A 15596-nucleotide genomic window follows, 5' to 3' on the forward strand; every position below is an offset into this window, starting at 1 on the left:
ATACTAAGTATGTATAATAGTTTGGTTTTTTTAATTACAAATCAGTGTAAGTTGTCTTATATAATAAGTATATATAATAGTTTAGTCCTTCAAGATTTTATTCTACAAGAAAATAAAGATTTGGTCTAAATTATAAATTTCTTAAAGTGACATGAGTATTTTCCCAATACAACCATTGTATAAATGTCATTAGTTTGTTGTTTTGGTACTCGATATTATTCATAAACTGGCTATCATATTTTCATGCGACGCCGTTGCTTGAGGTTCATCGAGCTAAAGCGGCGGCAACGTCGAGAGCGTTTCGTGTTGTTACGGCCGGTCATGGAATCATTGGCGATGACTAAGGCCGCATTCGCGAGAGGTGTGGATAAGTTAGCTTATCCGGCACAAAAAACGTAGTAATAGATTAGTACATGATTAATTAATTATTAATTTTTTTAAAAAAATATAAAATAGATTAATATGATTTTTTAAAATAACTTTCCTATAGAAAATTTTTGCAAAAATACACCGTTTAGCAGTTCGGGAAGCGTGCGTGTGGAAAACGAAGGATGTACTACCTCCGTCTCATAATAACCTTATTTTTCGTTTTTTTCATATCCAACGTTTAATCATTCGTCTTATTTGAAAAATTTGTACAAACACTTAAAAAATTAAAAAATTAGTCACGCATAAAGTAGTATTCATATTTTATCATCTAGTAAAAATAAAAATATTAATCTTAGAAAAATTTTAAATAAGACAAAGAGTAAAAACTAAAAATATGATCTTACCCGGGAGGTGGGGGAGCGAACGCGGCCTAACTCAACATGCAACATGAACTACGTGCATAAATCACAGCCTACATGGACGTACGGCCTACCGCTGCACTTCCGCGTCGCCTCCGCCGACGCTTCCACAGCCTGCAGGCGCAGGAAATGCCCCAGTCCTGCCGTGGCCACCCGACACTACCTCCGCCGCTGTCGTAATCAACCAAGCAAGATCGCTGACGATGATCACCTCACCTGGAAACACACGCGAACATTCTCTAGAGAAAACAGAACACAAAAGAGTTTTTGGTGCTAGCTGCTGACCTTGGCAGCTTTTTCCGATTGCATTGCTTCTCTATTTAAAAGAAGAAAATACATGCAAAGCGTGGGACCTAATCTACCCACTAATCACAGTCACACCACGCCCGCACGACTGAGGCCTTGATTAGTTCCCAATTTTTTTTCCAAAAACACCACATCAAATTTTTAGACATCTAAATAAAGCATTAAACATAGATGAACCAAAAAACTAATTTCATAATTATGGAAGAAATCTTGAGACGAATCTTTTAAGTCTAATTAGTCCATAATTAGTCATAAGTGCTACAGTAACTAACATGTGCTAATGATGGATTAATTAGGCTCAAAAGATTCGTCTCGCGGTTTCTAGGCTAGCCGTGAAATTCATTTTTTCATTCGTGTCTGAAAATCCCTTCCGACATCTAGTCAAACATTTGACGTGATATTTCTCCCAAAAATTTCCTCAATTGAACGTGCCATCCCACTCTCCCGCACAAGCTGTACGTGCAGACACGACTGACTCGGACAAACAAAACAGAGTACTGAAAAATGCCTTCCCATGAACGAACGTACAGAGCATATGACTTTGCCTGGGATAAATAATACAACATCCACGAGATCGTCAAGGAGTTCGGATCCGCACGACCAGGCTAGGGCACCCTCAGCATGGCATGGGGCACGACCAGATCAAGGAGTTCGTTAATTCCGCGATAAGCCGCTCGCCGCTCGCCGGCCGCGGCCAACCGTACTCAGGTGCGCCGCGGCGATGCTCGAGCTCTCGGACGGCACGTGGATCCAGTGCGCCACGCTCGTGGTGATCAAGCCGTTCGGCGAGGCCTGCGGCATCGGCGACAGCAGGAGGGAGCTCGACGAGTTCATCGTCGACGTACATTCGACAGCCCATACATACAGGAAGGCCGTGAGCGCGCTCAGCAAGCGCCGGAGAGAGCAGAGCCCCGCCGCCGTCCGCCGGCCGCTCGCCCTAGCCCCGGCCACGGGCCGCAAGCTAGAAGGACTGGAGAGAAAGAGGCAGAAGAGAGCGGAGAGGAAGGAAGAGAAGGGTAGAGAAAAAATAAAACAATCTAACATGTGGGATCCATTCGACGCCACGTCAGTAAAATTGGTTAAAAAAATTAAATCAATACTGCTGAGAGATTTTTTGAACGGATTATACAAGTTTAGAGGTGCACATTTCTGATATTCCGATTAAGGAACGAAAAACATACCCACCTTTAAATTTAGGGAACTTGGTGGACTTTTTCCCTGTTTTTTTGACGACTTGTGTTCGGCCCATTTCGGAAGCCCGCGTGGCAATGGGCCGTGAGATGAACAAGAAATTGCTTTATTTTAATCATAGAATGCACACGGATATTCGTCGCTACTTCTTCCTCCATTCTAAAATCAAAGAGATTTTAAGTATGAATGTAGATAAGCATTTGCCCAGATTTATCTCTAGGATCTCTATAACTCAGTATGTACGAATATTTATTCAGCAAAAGTTCCAAATATTGGAACCGTATACCCATTTGATTTTGTTTTCATTGTAAGGAAACATAGTCAACTTTTCGGGGTTTATTGATTTAAGAAAAGTTCATGATGTTTACTGATTCCCGAAGAAATCAGTATGCTATCTTTATAGACATTTTTAATTTGTTTACGGAGATTAAGATTGATAAAAAAAAATACTGTAATGCGTCTCAACTATTGAGGGACGGATGTGACTGAGAGGATCGATAGATAAGATGAGAGTAAGATGAGAATGAATTTAAATGAGAAGAAATTTATTGAATAAGTAGTACCATAAATAATATTAAAAAATTACTTATATTATATAATAAGATTTAAATTCTAAATTCTAAAAATAGTTATATTTTGTAACGTTGGGAGAATGTTGACCGCACATGCACTGCCCACTGTATAGAAACACAGAGTTGAATTGATCAGGTGTACATGTGTTGATAATCAGTAGAGGTCACCAATCTGTAGTTATCTGAGGGATCAGACCATGGAAAGAAGGAAAGGATGCAACTCTAAACTCAACATAGTCACGTATTAAGTAATTAAGGGTTCTTTTATCTTGTATCGATGTTTTTAGTTTATAGCTACATTATGTCAGTGTGTGTGAAATTTATTCATGCACATACTCTGTAATAATTGGTCGTAGCTCATTGAGCAAAGACCAGAATGTTATTCCATTATCTATGAAAAGTTACAGATACAAAATTAAGAGTAAATTGTACCGTTGATAAACGAACTTGTAAGATCGGTGTAAGTTAGTACATGCACATATATATGTGATGTGATTCGAGCTGATGCATACAAACCAAACAAAAAATATATGCCATAACTAATTTCATTGAGTTGGACACAGTTTAGGATTTCATGTAAGCTCGTATATCAAATAATGATGTTACATATATTTGCATATGCTTAATCAACACATATATAGGATAGACCACGTTAGGTTGATTGAACATATAAAAGATATATAAATATAAAGAGAGATATATAAATATAAAGAGAGTGTCCGATACATATAACATAATGGAAGGACGAAATAAATACAAGGTATATATATACAGGTTATTTACACATGATATTTTCATGACCTTATGTCATGTGTACGTGTAACATCTTAATCTGACTCTGACTCTAACTTAACATGATTAGTCCGTACACCATTATGAGCATTTTTAAAGTTTCTATACTAAATTGCACCCACCTAACAGTTTGTATACCGATAATGTAATTTACTTATAAATTAATTAATCTGTACTGCACACGACAGTTGCATATCACAGTATGACAGTACTATATCAACTGTGTTAGGTCACCTGCTGACTCTTGTTGATGGTGATACGCATGCAGGATATCCGTCCAATCTTTCCGTTTATTCTTATAAGTTAAAATATAAATTTTAAATTTTAAATTTTAAATTGATTTGAAGGTTTTTTATCAAAGTTTATTTTTCAGTCTTAGCTTTAAGATCGCTAAGGATATATATATAAAGTTTTTATTTAAAAATTAATTTTTTGTTCATAAATATGTTTATTATCTTTTTTTCATGAAATACCCAAACAATCACCCTGTAGCATGCATTTGCAAACTATTAACTAGGTTAATTTATCCAAGTTTACTACCGGCCAGGGGCTAGCTACAGGACAGTAGTAGAACACACACATGTTATGTTATTTGGAGTTCATATATATATATATATATATATATATATATATATATATATATATATATATATATATATATATATATATATAGCTAAATCACTAAAAGGAGACATGAGAAGAGTTTCAGTGACTAGATTAAAATGCAAAGTAGAACCCAAGTTCATTATCCATACATACCCGTACATCTATCAATGAAGAAATTAAAGCAACTTAACATACATACGCACCAACCGTACCACTTAAAAACTGAAACATGACACTCTCGGCCCTCCGTTTTATAATTTAAGATGTTTGACTTTTTTTGTTATAATATTTGATCATTTATCTTATTTAAAAAATCAAAGAAATATTATTTATTTTGCTTGTGATTTACTTTATTATCAAAATAATTTTAAGCACGACTTGTCATTTTTTATATTTGTACTAAATTTTTGAATAAAACGAATGGTCAAATGTTACGATCAAAAAAGTCAAACATCTTACATTATGAAACGGAGACAGTAGATAATAAAATTCATGAACAAGATCGCAAGCACATACCATCGAATCATCGATCACATATTCGTACCAGTTTATATAACTGTACATATATACGTACACAAAAGTAATAACGTATGTAGCTTAATTATATATATATATATAGCAAAACTAATATGTGCATCTCGTAGAATAAGTTATTTCATGCCCTCTCTCCTCATAAGGCTCAAACTCTCTCCCATCCTCCGTCCAAAGGCCCAAAACCCTTCTTCTAGCCTGGTCAAAGCTCTTTCCTGCCGGTCAAACCTGTCATTTGACCTTTCTCCACACCCCACCTTTGCCAACTCTCGTCTATCTAAAAAATACAGTAACACGAAGATAAAAATACGATAACATGTCTTAATACAGTAACAACGTCAAAATATAGTCATGATAGAATCTAGTTTTTTAAATCACATTTTTTAACCAATGTGGTGAAAACGTTTTGAAAAATAATATAAACACGTGAGATATTGCTCTCTAAAAATTGAGAATACAATATTTTTAACTCTCTCACATGCATTAGTAGTACTATAGTAAAAATATACAATCATGATCTTACTGTACTTCTAATGTTACTGTATTTTATCACGATGTTACTGTAACTATGTAACACACACGTTACTGCACGTATATCACGATGTTATTGCACTTCAGTCACAACGTTACTGCAATTGTATAGTAACAATACACATCTTTTGTAGTAACATAGCGTTATTACTATATAGAAGGCACATCGTTACTGTACTTATAGATATTTTTTAATATTTTAAACTTTAAACAACTTAATCTCTCACCTCATATATTATTTTTTAAGAACTTTTGTACCATATTGTTTGAAAAAAAATGTTCTAAGAAAGTAGATCCCTCATGGGTATGTTTCGACGTTGTTGCTACAAATTAGTCGTTGTGTTACTGTATTTTGTTCGTCGTATTATTGCACAATTCTTATGAGACGAGATGTGTGCTTAGATAAACATGAGATGAAACTAATAAAAGAGTTGATCTACGGAGTTAACCCTTTGACCAACCTTTAAATAAGGTGGGGTGATTTTTAGGCCTTGAGAGAAGGATAGGAGGTGAGGTGGGCCTTGAGAAGCCTTGAAAGGGTGGGGTGTAGAATAGCTTATAATAAGAGGCGCACGTATTAGTCTTGCGCGCGTATATACATACATACATATATATATATATATATATACATATATACATATATATATATATATATATATATATATATATATATAGTAGACGGCGACGATCATGGCTGCTTGGCCTCCGGCTCCGGCGGCAGCTCGGCCTTGGGCAATGGTGGCAGCCCGTGCTTTGGGAACTCCGGCACGGGCGGGTGCGGCATCTCGGACACGACGGGGTGCGGGATCTCCGGCAACTCGGGCTTTGGCAGCTCAGGCACGACGGGGTGCGACAGCTCCGGCTTGGGCAGCGGTGGCAGCTCGTAGTTTGGCACCTCGGGCACGGCTGGGTGCGGCAGCTCCGGCACGGCGGGGTGCGGCAGCTCCGGCATCTTGGGCAGCTCCGGCACGACGGGGTGAGGCAGCTCCGGCTTGGGAAGCTCCGGTACGGTGGGGTGAGGCGGCAGCTCAGGCTTGGGAAGCTCCGGCACGGTGGGGTGCGGCGGCAGCTCGTGTTTCGGCAGCTCCGGCACTGCAGCGGGGTGCGGCGCCTTCTCGCCGAGGTGCCTCGCCGCGCTGCCCATGGTGGTGCATGAGAGCAGCAGCGCCATGAGCAACAGAGGCGCTGCCGCCGCCGCCGCCGCCGACGACGACGACATGGTGTTGTCGCAACCCTCTTCTTCCTCGCAGCTATCGACGGCGAGAAGGACAAGAGAAATTAACCTGGGTATTTGTAGCACCCAAATCACAAAGCGAGACCATATTAAACCAGATCGATTGGTGCATGCGCGCGTGTTAATCAAATTGTTTGGTACATGGCAGGTGACCTGCTGCATCATATCTCCGATCTGGTTTCCTGAATGCATGCGTGATCGAACTCCTCCTGATCTCTCTCTGCTCCTTCCTGTTATGGTGTCAGTTAGTTGGGAATTCCGAGGCTTTGTTTACAGATCAGTGACCTAATCGCTAGCTGCACTGCATATACGCACCGGCAAACCAGCTGAAGGAGGTGATAGTGGAAAAAGGCAAACAGCTTATTTAAAGACGAAAATAATTTATGAATAAAATTTTTATATACGTATTCTTAGTGATTTAAATGATTATGTTAAAAAATAAAATTCAGTGAAAAAACCTATTAATTCTAAATGTAAGGTTAAAAATTTAGTTTTTGGCTTATAATTAAAAGCATAAGCAAAAAGATAGAGCGAGTGTCATTGTGATACACGTGTTTGACCATGATATGTTTACGAGTTCTGCTGCTGTTTGGCCACCTGAAAATGTCTGAACTTTGAGCTATCCCATTCCATGGTGATGAAATGCTTTGACTTGTTGGTTACAAATCTAGTTGAAAACGAACATTCCGTACACAACTTGCTTAATGTTCCAGTTGGTTGCAATGTTAATAACTTGATATGACAAATTTTCAAACGTGCTTACGTTAGAAGATCCTCAATTAGGGCATGCAAGGCTCCAAACATGAGGAGCCCTAGCAAGACACATGGGATGATATATATTATATCCTCTCGTTTGAAAATAGTCATAAAAAATAGCCCTAGCAAGACACGTGGGATATCCCCTCATTTATTGCATGCTATTAAATAGTCATCAAAAATTTTGAAAAAATTGTAAAGATAGATTAATGTAAGATATATCACTACATAAACATACAAGTTTAAATATGACTTCTACAATCCATAACAAAAATAACAAATATGACTGTGAGTATACGTATACTAGAGTTTAATTTGTTATTTTTGTTATGGAGTATAGAAGTCATACTTGAACTTGCATGTTTGTGTATTGATATATATTATATTAATCTATCTTTATAATTTTTTAAATTTTTTAATGACTATTTGGATAGCATGCAATAGACGAGAGGACATCCCATTGATGGTTTAGAATAATTTCCCCTCACTTTTTTTGCATATAATCTGAATAGTGCAGATAATAATATTTAAATGTGGAGTGATATGTCTCCCAGACAGTTTTTTTTTTCAAAATTTTTCATAACTCTTTAAGTGGCATGTAAAAAAGAGGACATCCTCTTGAGATATTAGAATCCTCCACAAGATGTGGCATAATGAGAAAGACCTTCTGTAATTAACCATATATTCTTAAATCATTTTTGGGGAAGTTTTTTTGATCTCTTTAAGGGATATCCCCTTATTTTTCACATCTCATCAAAAATATCTATGAAAAAATTCATAAACAAGATAAGTTAATATGCGATATATTATTTTACAAACATATATGCAATGCCAATTCAACCTATGCAAGTTACATCATTTTCTTTAAAGAAGCATGCATGTATGATGTGGCATATTTTCTGAAGCACATAAATCCAGACCTACAAATACAACAAACACCACATGAAGATAATGAACTATGTATTTATATTTATGTAGGAGTGCAACCACAACTCAAAAGATAAAATAAGATGAACCATAAATGTATCCATCGTGTGTGCATACACATAAACCAGCACACACACAACTACACAACCACTCATTCAAGAACACAGAAATCTGCAACAACAGAACAGCACACAACTGGAACACCACACAGCTAGCTAGCTATATATGTACGTAGCTCATCACGGACAAGAGATCCCATGCAAACAACACAGTTTACATACGTGCATGACCACACACACGTACACGTACAAACACGTAACAGTTTAACAGAGATAATTAGGGCTTATTCAAAGATATATACCATCCCATGTCTCTGCATCGATCATGGCTTGGCCTCTGGCACCTCGGGGTAATGGCTCTCAGGCTTCGGCGGCTGTTCGTGCTCCGGCACAGCGGGGTGTGGCACCGGCACCTCGGGCTTGGGCAGCTCCGGCACGACGGGGTGTGGCACCTCCGGCTTCGGCAGCTCCGCCACGGCGGGGTGTGGCGGCTCTTCGTGTTTGGGTAGCTCCGGAACGACGGGGTGTGGCACCTCGGGCTTGGGCAGCTCCGGCACGGCGGAGTGCGGCGGCTCTTCGTGTTTGGGCAGCTCTGGCACGACGGGGTGTGGCACCTCAGGCTTCGGCACCTCCGGCACGGCGGGGTGTTGCGGTTCTTCGTGCTTGGGTAGCTCTGGAACGACGGGGTGTGGCACCTCCGGCACGACGGCGGGGTGTGGTATCTCGGGCTTGGGCAGCTCCGGCACGACGGGGTGTGGTACCTCGGGCTTCGGCAGCTCCGGCACGGCGGGGTGCGGTGGCTCTTCGTGCTTGGGCAGCTCCGGAACGACGGGGTGTGGCACCTCGGGCTTCGGCAACTCCGGCACGACGGGGTGCGCAGGTGGCTCTTCGTGCTTGGGTAGCTCCGGCACGACGGGGTGCTGCGGCTCTTCGTGCTTCGGCAGCTCCGGCACGGCGGGGTGTGGCGGCTCTTCGTGCTTCGGCATCTCCGGAACGGCGGGGTGCGGCACCTCGGGCTCAGGCTTGGGCAGCTCCGGCACGGTGGGGTAGTGCGGCGGGTACCCCTCCTCCAGCCACCGTGCCGCGTTGCTCATGGAGCTCCAGGAGAGCAGCAGAAGCGCGAGGAGGAAGAGAACCGAGGAAGGCATGGCGTTCTTGGACACCATGTTGTCTCAACTCTCAAATCTGAATGGCTTCCACACACTAAACTACCGATCGATCGATCTGCTCTGTGTTGCTCGCTGTGATGGGTTGGAGAAGGCAGGCAATCTAGCCTGGTATTTATAGTGTTAAACTGAACATAAAATCAATGATTTTAATTTGCATGATCACAGGAGCTAGCTAAGCCTGCTGATGTGTTGATTACTGGTGGTTGGTGATCTGCACTCCATTGGGTTGTTCGACTCTGTTTCGATTTGCGTGGTCAGTGTGTGATGTGATTTCTCCTGGTCTTTTGTCGTGTGTGACTTGTGTGTCTATGATATGGCTTAATTAGTTGGGAAAATTTGTGACCCTGGAGAGCTGTTTGGTGAGGGCAGTAGCTAGAAGCCTAGCTAGAATGGTCCTTGTTGGTACTTCTGTGGCCACAGGATAAGTGAAGCGGCGCATGACGAAGACAAACCGAGTGATACAACTATTAATCTATCTTATTATTTTTTAATACTTTTACTAATTATTTAGATAACCTGAAAAAAATATATCCACCCATATGCTTTAAAAAATACAGATAAAACCACAGTTATTCTCCTACCTATGGTCCTTCCTATAAAAAACTGTCCAACAGGAAAAAAAAGTTGTCCTTAATAAAAAACCGAACCTCATAAAAGATACTGCCTCCATCTTCGTTCTAAATGTTTGACGCAATTGACTTTTTGACTCATATTTAACTATTCGTTTTATTCATTTTTTTAAAAAAAGTAAAGTTATATATATGCCTAAAAGTATATTTAACAATAAATAATATAATATAAAAATAATTAATAATCATGTAAAATTTTTAAATAAGACGAATAGTTAAACTTATATAAAAAAAGTTAACGACGTCACACATTTAGGATAGAGGGAGTACTAAAGAATACATGCGCAACCATCGGTAAAATAATTGATCATCAACAAAGAGTAGTACTATGTAATTAGCTCCAAATTACTATCACTGCTGATGAAATGCTTAGTTTTACTGTTTATAAGCAGATGGTAATTAACCGGCTGGTTACCGCTCACGGGCCGGTACACCGGCCGGCCGGCCGGCTGACATATAAACAGCCAGAACAACAACCGAGATTCAAAGTTTAAATTTAAAACTAAAGTTTGAGATTGTATGTCTATAATTACATTAATGTATTTCATATTCTAGACAGATGAAAAATTATGCAGTACTCATGCTGATATTTATTTAAAACCAAAACTTTAATGAGATATCACGTTCTGACGTAAAATTTGTTCACGGCACAATGATCCGTGTTTTCAATATTGTCGGTTAGGCCATTTTCTTAAGCAACTTAATTACGTTGTGATTACTTCAAGGCGAAACATTATAAATATAGTGACAGGCAGAGATTTTGTGTTCGCGGCAAATGGACAGCGTTAGATGCGTGGCATGGGAGTTGTTGGATGGTTGTGTTTGCTCTTATTTTCATTCTTTTTTTCCCTGGAAAAAACTTTTAAGGAGAAATACATGCATATGCACAACTCTTTTTTTATCCGCTATGCACTTGTGCTATTAGAGTTTATCTAGCTTAATTAATTATACCTTCTCCGGCAAATAATACTCTCTAAATTTTTTATTTACCGTTGGTTAGTTCAGTTTTTTTTAAAATATATATATCAAACAAATGAAAATGGAGGGACTAATTGAAGTTTGATTTTTTTTTTGCGAGGACTTTTCTATGGTTTTAAAGTATATATAGTTTTGGCTGTGATTTTATTATTGGATCTGTTTACAAATTTTAGCAACTCGTTAGACTATTAGAGTACTTCTCTGCAGGTTAAATATGCATTTATCATTTCTATGATCAAACTAAGCATTTCAAAAGTTATTAAAGGTTAAAGCCCAAAAAGTCTGATCAGATCAATATACCAAGTATTTTTGACCGGTCGGAATACCTAATCCCGGAATCATCGATCCCCATGTGCCCGGTAATTTGTTTGCTCTTGAATCCGGTAATTTTTAGTGTTAGAGAAATTACATTCAATTTCATTTTGGGTTTGGGAGATTGTGCTATTAGATTCTATTTACACAGATTAAACATAATTTGTCACACTTTTGGACTTCGAAGTTTGTTTAGTCGATTCTTAGTTTTGGTAGAAGTCGGCAAGAGCCAACTAAGAGAACAACTAAACGGCAACCAACTACCAATGATCCGTGTGATAAACGGTTACTTTTAAGGCTCGTATATAGAGCAGAGCACCAAAGGACAAACTGGACTTCTAGACATTAATCTAACACCAGAAAATCAAAGTCGAGAGTTTACCCTTCCAGTCATGAAAATGGGCCATTTCGGATACAAATTTAACCGTTAATTAACTTCTATTTCAGATATTAAAGGAAATTAATAAACTTACAATATTATTTTAAAAAAACTGTTTAAAGTCTACGCATATGACTTTCACACATCCAACTCAGAGTTGTTTTGATTTGATTAAAAAATACCCTTGATTATCGTATGTCTAGTTATGTAAAAAAACAAAAACATTCCATATTTTCGATTATGTTTATGTTTATAACTTAAAATTTGAATTTTTAACTTTAAATTTAGATTTAGAGTTTTTTCACCGAAGTTTACGTTCCAGGTTTAGTTTTTATATTGCTAAGAATGTGTATATAAATTTTTCTATTCACGGATTATTTTTTCTTTACAAATATATTTTTTAAATTTTTTTATAAAACACCCAAATAATCACATGGGTTGGAAAAAAAATTTATAGACATAAAACATGTATGATACACACCATCATCCGGCCGAAACTCTGAATACAACACTGAAACCTCGGAAGTCTGAAACATCACGCTCCCTACTCACAATCAACCGCCTCACCACGAACAACAACATCACACGCCAAAAAAAAAAAGAAAAAAAAGAAAACATCGAACTTTACACGACCATGCAAGCATACACACAGCTGTGAATTTGATTCAGATAATTACGAACTGCATGGGTCTTCATGGCTTGGCCTCCGGCTCCGGGAAGTGGAACTCAGGCTTGGGTGGCAGCTCGACCTTGGGCAATGGCGGCAGCTCGTGCGGCAGCTCAGGCTTGGGGATCTCCGGCACCTCTGGCTTCGGCAGCTCCGGCACGGTGAGGTGCGGCACCTCGGGCACCTTCGGCACCTCTGGGTGCGGCAGCTCGGGCACCTTTGGCAGCTCCGGCACGACGACGGGGTGCGGCAGTTCGGGGATCTTTGGCAGCTCCGGCACCGCGGGGTGCTCCTCAGACGCCGACGCCGGCGCCGCCTCCTCCAAACGCCTCGCCGCGCTGCCCGTGGAGCCGCTCGAGAGTAGCAGCACTCCCACAAGGAGAAGAGCCGATGGCACTTTGTGCTTGGACGCCATGTCGAGTGACTGATGATCACTCGATCAGTGTGTGTGATGAACTGATGATGTTGTCTGGGTTGAGAGAAGAGAAGCTAGACTTGTATTTATAGCACTAAACTGAAGCTTAATTAGATACGCATCATCAATTTGCAGGAGTCTTTGATCTTTGGTAGATGGCAGCTAGCAGTGGCAGGTGATCTGCATTTCAGCGGTTGTTTTTACTGATACCATGATCTTGTGTCACTGATCTCTGCTGATTTCAGTTCCATGTGTGGTTTGATTGGTTGGGTTTAGTGAGACCCTGGATCGTCTGGTTGGTGAATGCAGCACGACTACACGTGTCTAGAGACCTCCTGACTATGTACAGCTGGGAATGAAGTAATGCTGACAGCCTATGTGTTTGGTTTTGGTTGTTCTGAACTGTTGAAAGGGGGTGTGGTTGTAGATGCTTTTACAATTATTTCTTTTTCATGTTCAGTATTCAATAAACTTTCCACTGAACCAGGTAGCTAACACTTTAGTTAAATATAGTGTCGATTTGAGTGAGACCATTGGGAAAGACATTTGTGAAACGCGCAGTCCAGTTTTATAAATTAAACCCAATAGGACGCAAATTTGGATGTTGATGTTGCTATACTATTATTTAGACTGAAGATTACTTTTTAAAAAAGAGCAACTCTCTGGTGTATTTTACTAGTACTATTATATTACCAATAGAAAAAGAGTATTTCTGTATTTTGTTAATTACTTGATTAGCAGTATTTTATAATTTTATGTTTTTTTATAATAAAGATCACAATAAAAATGATGATATTACCCCTTCAAATTTCTACTACACCTAATATTGTTGGTACTATAATTTAACCGCAGTCGTCCGATAAAAATAAATCAATGGTATGGATTAAATTATACTATCACTAAAATAAACCGAGTCAACCCTTTTAAAAAATATTACTTAAAAAATACTAGCTTAACATTTGATATTTAAATAGTTCCAAGAACGGCCAATACTGTACTACTCCCTCCAATCTTATAATTCATATCATTTTGGACAACGACACAGTCTCCAAAATCTAGACTCATCTATACATATTGCTTGGGAAGAAGGAATTGCATGAATTTTTACAGCATTTCGGTTTGCTTCAACGATATAATAAATTAAATTCCTATGCTCCAAACAGAGCTTTGAACTTCATCGCAAAATTGTATGGGTCATTTTTGTCATTTCGATGTAATCAGGGCATTCATTGGTGACAGGGGCTGGGCCAGGTGTCCTTGGACTAAAAGCCCATTTTGATGTGTTGGTTACTTGGGGTTACTTTGTTTTCACCATATGAAATCCAAATGTAACGACCCAATATATACTAGCCCCTATACATATGGCTGGTTTGTGATCTTGTCATTAATACATTCTCTTTCATTTTTGTTGATAACAAACATTCTTAAGAGCAATTAGCATCCATAGACATTTTAAAGGTAAATCAGGAGCCATACAAAATAAACAAACTCTGAAGCATGCAAGGCAGGACTCCAGAGTGTAAACTCAAAGAAACCTCTCCATTGATTTGTGAGCATTTTTTTCATCCTTAAAAAAGGTACCATAATGTACCACTGTTTTCTATGTAAAATTTAATACTTTCTGGTATCTAAGGTAGTAAGATACCAAGAGATACTAAATTTTATATAGAAAACAGTGATATCTTCTAGTACCTTTTCAAGAATGGTAAAATTGCTCTTGATTTGTACATGAATGTAGACACAGCTCCATGGTAAAAAACGAAACATGTAATCATGTTCATGTATGATACAAGCATAGATACTGAATATACAAAGGAGCAAAGTAGCTGTAAAATGCTACGCTGAAACACCCAGATGGCAGATGAACATCGCAAATAGAAAACCACACGTATTAGATAAAACGGCGCGCGCCACGCGGATGCTCTGATCATTCATGGCTTGGCCGCCGCCTCCGGCTCCGGGAAGTGGAACTCAGGCTTGGGCAATGGTGGCAGCTCGGCCTTCGGCAGCTCCGGCACGGCGGGGTGCGGCAGTTCGGGCACCTTCGGCAGCTCCGGCACGGCGGGGTGTTCGGGCAATTCAGGCTTGGGCACCTCCGGCACGTGCACCTCGGGGTGCGGCAGCTCCGGCACGGCGGGGTGCGGCAGCTCCGGCACGGCGGGGTGTTCGGGCAATTCAGGCTTGGGCACCTCCGGCACGTGCACCTCGGGGTGCGGCAGCTCCGGCACGGCGGGGTGCGGCAGCTCCGGCACGGCGGGGTGTTCAGGCAGTTCAGGCTTGGGCAACTCCGGCACCTCGGGGTGCTTCGGCAGCTCGGGCACCTCGGGGTGTGGCAGTTCAGGCACCTTCGGCAGCTCCGGCACGGCGGGGTGCGGCAGCTCCGGCACAGTCGGGTGTGGTGGCAGTTCAGGCACCTTCGGCAGCTCGGGTTTGGGCAGCTCCGGGAGCTCCTCCAGGCGGCGTGCCGCGCTGCTCATGGAGCTGCATGAGAGCAGCAGCGCCATGAGGAAGAGGAGCGACGACATGGAGTTCTTGGAAACCATGTCGAAATTAGCTAGCTTGTCTCTGTGTCTCAGTGACAGTGAGAGAGAGAGAGAGAGAGAGAGAGAGCTAGTTCTCTGTGTGATGGATTGAGAGGGAAGAGGAACACTGGTATTTATAGCGCTAGATGAAAGGGTTAGCTAGCTTGCTGAATGTGCATGGAAGCCTGTTCTGATCTTTGGTACATGGTAGGTCATCTGCATTAGTGATTTG

General features: G+C 40.4%; 3 protein-coding genes across 3 annotated transcripts; all 3 read right to left on the reverse strand.

Annotated features, from left to right (window-relative positions):
• Positions 1 to 5997: 5997 nt before the first annotated feature.
• Positions 5998 to 6586, reverse strand: LOC107304567 (protein PELPK1-like). The gene has a single exon (XM_015839227.2). The coding sequence runs from the start codon at positions 6534 to 6536 to the stop codon at positions 6006 to 6008; it is 531 nt and encodes a 176-aa protein (XP_015694713.2). The 5' UTR covers positions 6537 to 6586; the 3' UTR covers positions 5998 to 6005.
• Positions 6587 to 8259: 1673 nt separating this feature from the next.
• Positions 8260 to 15457, reverse strand: LOC102702578 (protein PELPK1-like). Its single transcript, XM_015839343.2, has 2 exons — positions 15283 to 15457; positions 8260 to 9260 (listed from the first exon to the last, which is right to left on the reverse strand). The coding sequence occupies exons 1-2, from the start codon at positions 15383 to 15385 to the stop codon at positions 8617 to 8619; spliced, it is 747 nt and encodes a 248-aa protein (XP_015694829.1). The 5' UTR covers positions 15386 to 15457; the 3' UTR covers positions 8260 to 8616.
• On the reverse strand, positions 12203 to 12888 carry LOC102702302 (protein PELPK1-like). The gene has a single exon (XM_006657857.3). It carries the CDS (start codon positions 12840 to 12842, stop codon positions 12453 to 12455), a length of 390 nt encoding a protein of 129 aa, XP_006657920.1. The 5' UTR covers positions 12843 to 12888; the 3' UTR covers positions 12203 to 12452.
• Positions 15458 to 15596: the final 139 nt, after the last annotated feature.

The sequence above is a fragment of the Oryza brachyantha genome, chromosome 7, assembly GCF_000231095.2.
Source record: "Oryza brachyantha chromosome 7, ObraRS2, whole genome shotgun sequence".
Classification (NCBI taxonomy): Eukaryota; Viridiplantae; Streptophyta; class Magnoliopsida; order Poales; family Poaceae; genus Oryza; species Oryza brachyantha.

Coding starts and splice junctions, on each gene's coding strand:
- LOC107304567 (XM_015839227.2), bottom strand. CDS start 6,536: ATGTCGTCGTCGTCGGCGGCGGCGGCGGCGGCAGCGCCTCTGTTGCTC.
- LOC102702302 (XM_006657857.3), bottom strand. CDS start 12,842: ATGGCGTCCAAGCACAAAGTGCCATCGGCTCTTCTCCTTGTGGGAGTG.
- LOC102702578 (XM_015839343.2), bottom strand. CDS start 15,385: ATGGTTTCCAAGAACTCCATGTCGTCGCTCCTCTTCCTCATGGCGCTG. Junction 9,261..15,282: donor CCGCCTGGAGGAGCTCCCGG/AGCTGCCCAAAC, acceptor AGCACGAAGAGC/CGCCACACCCCGCCGTGCCG.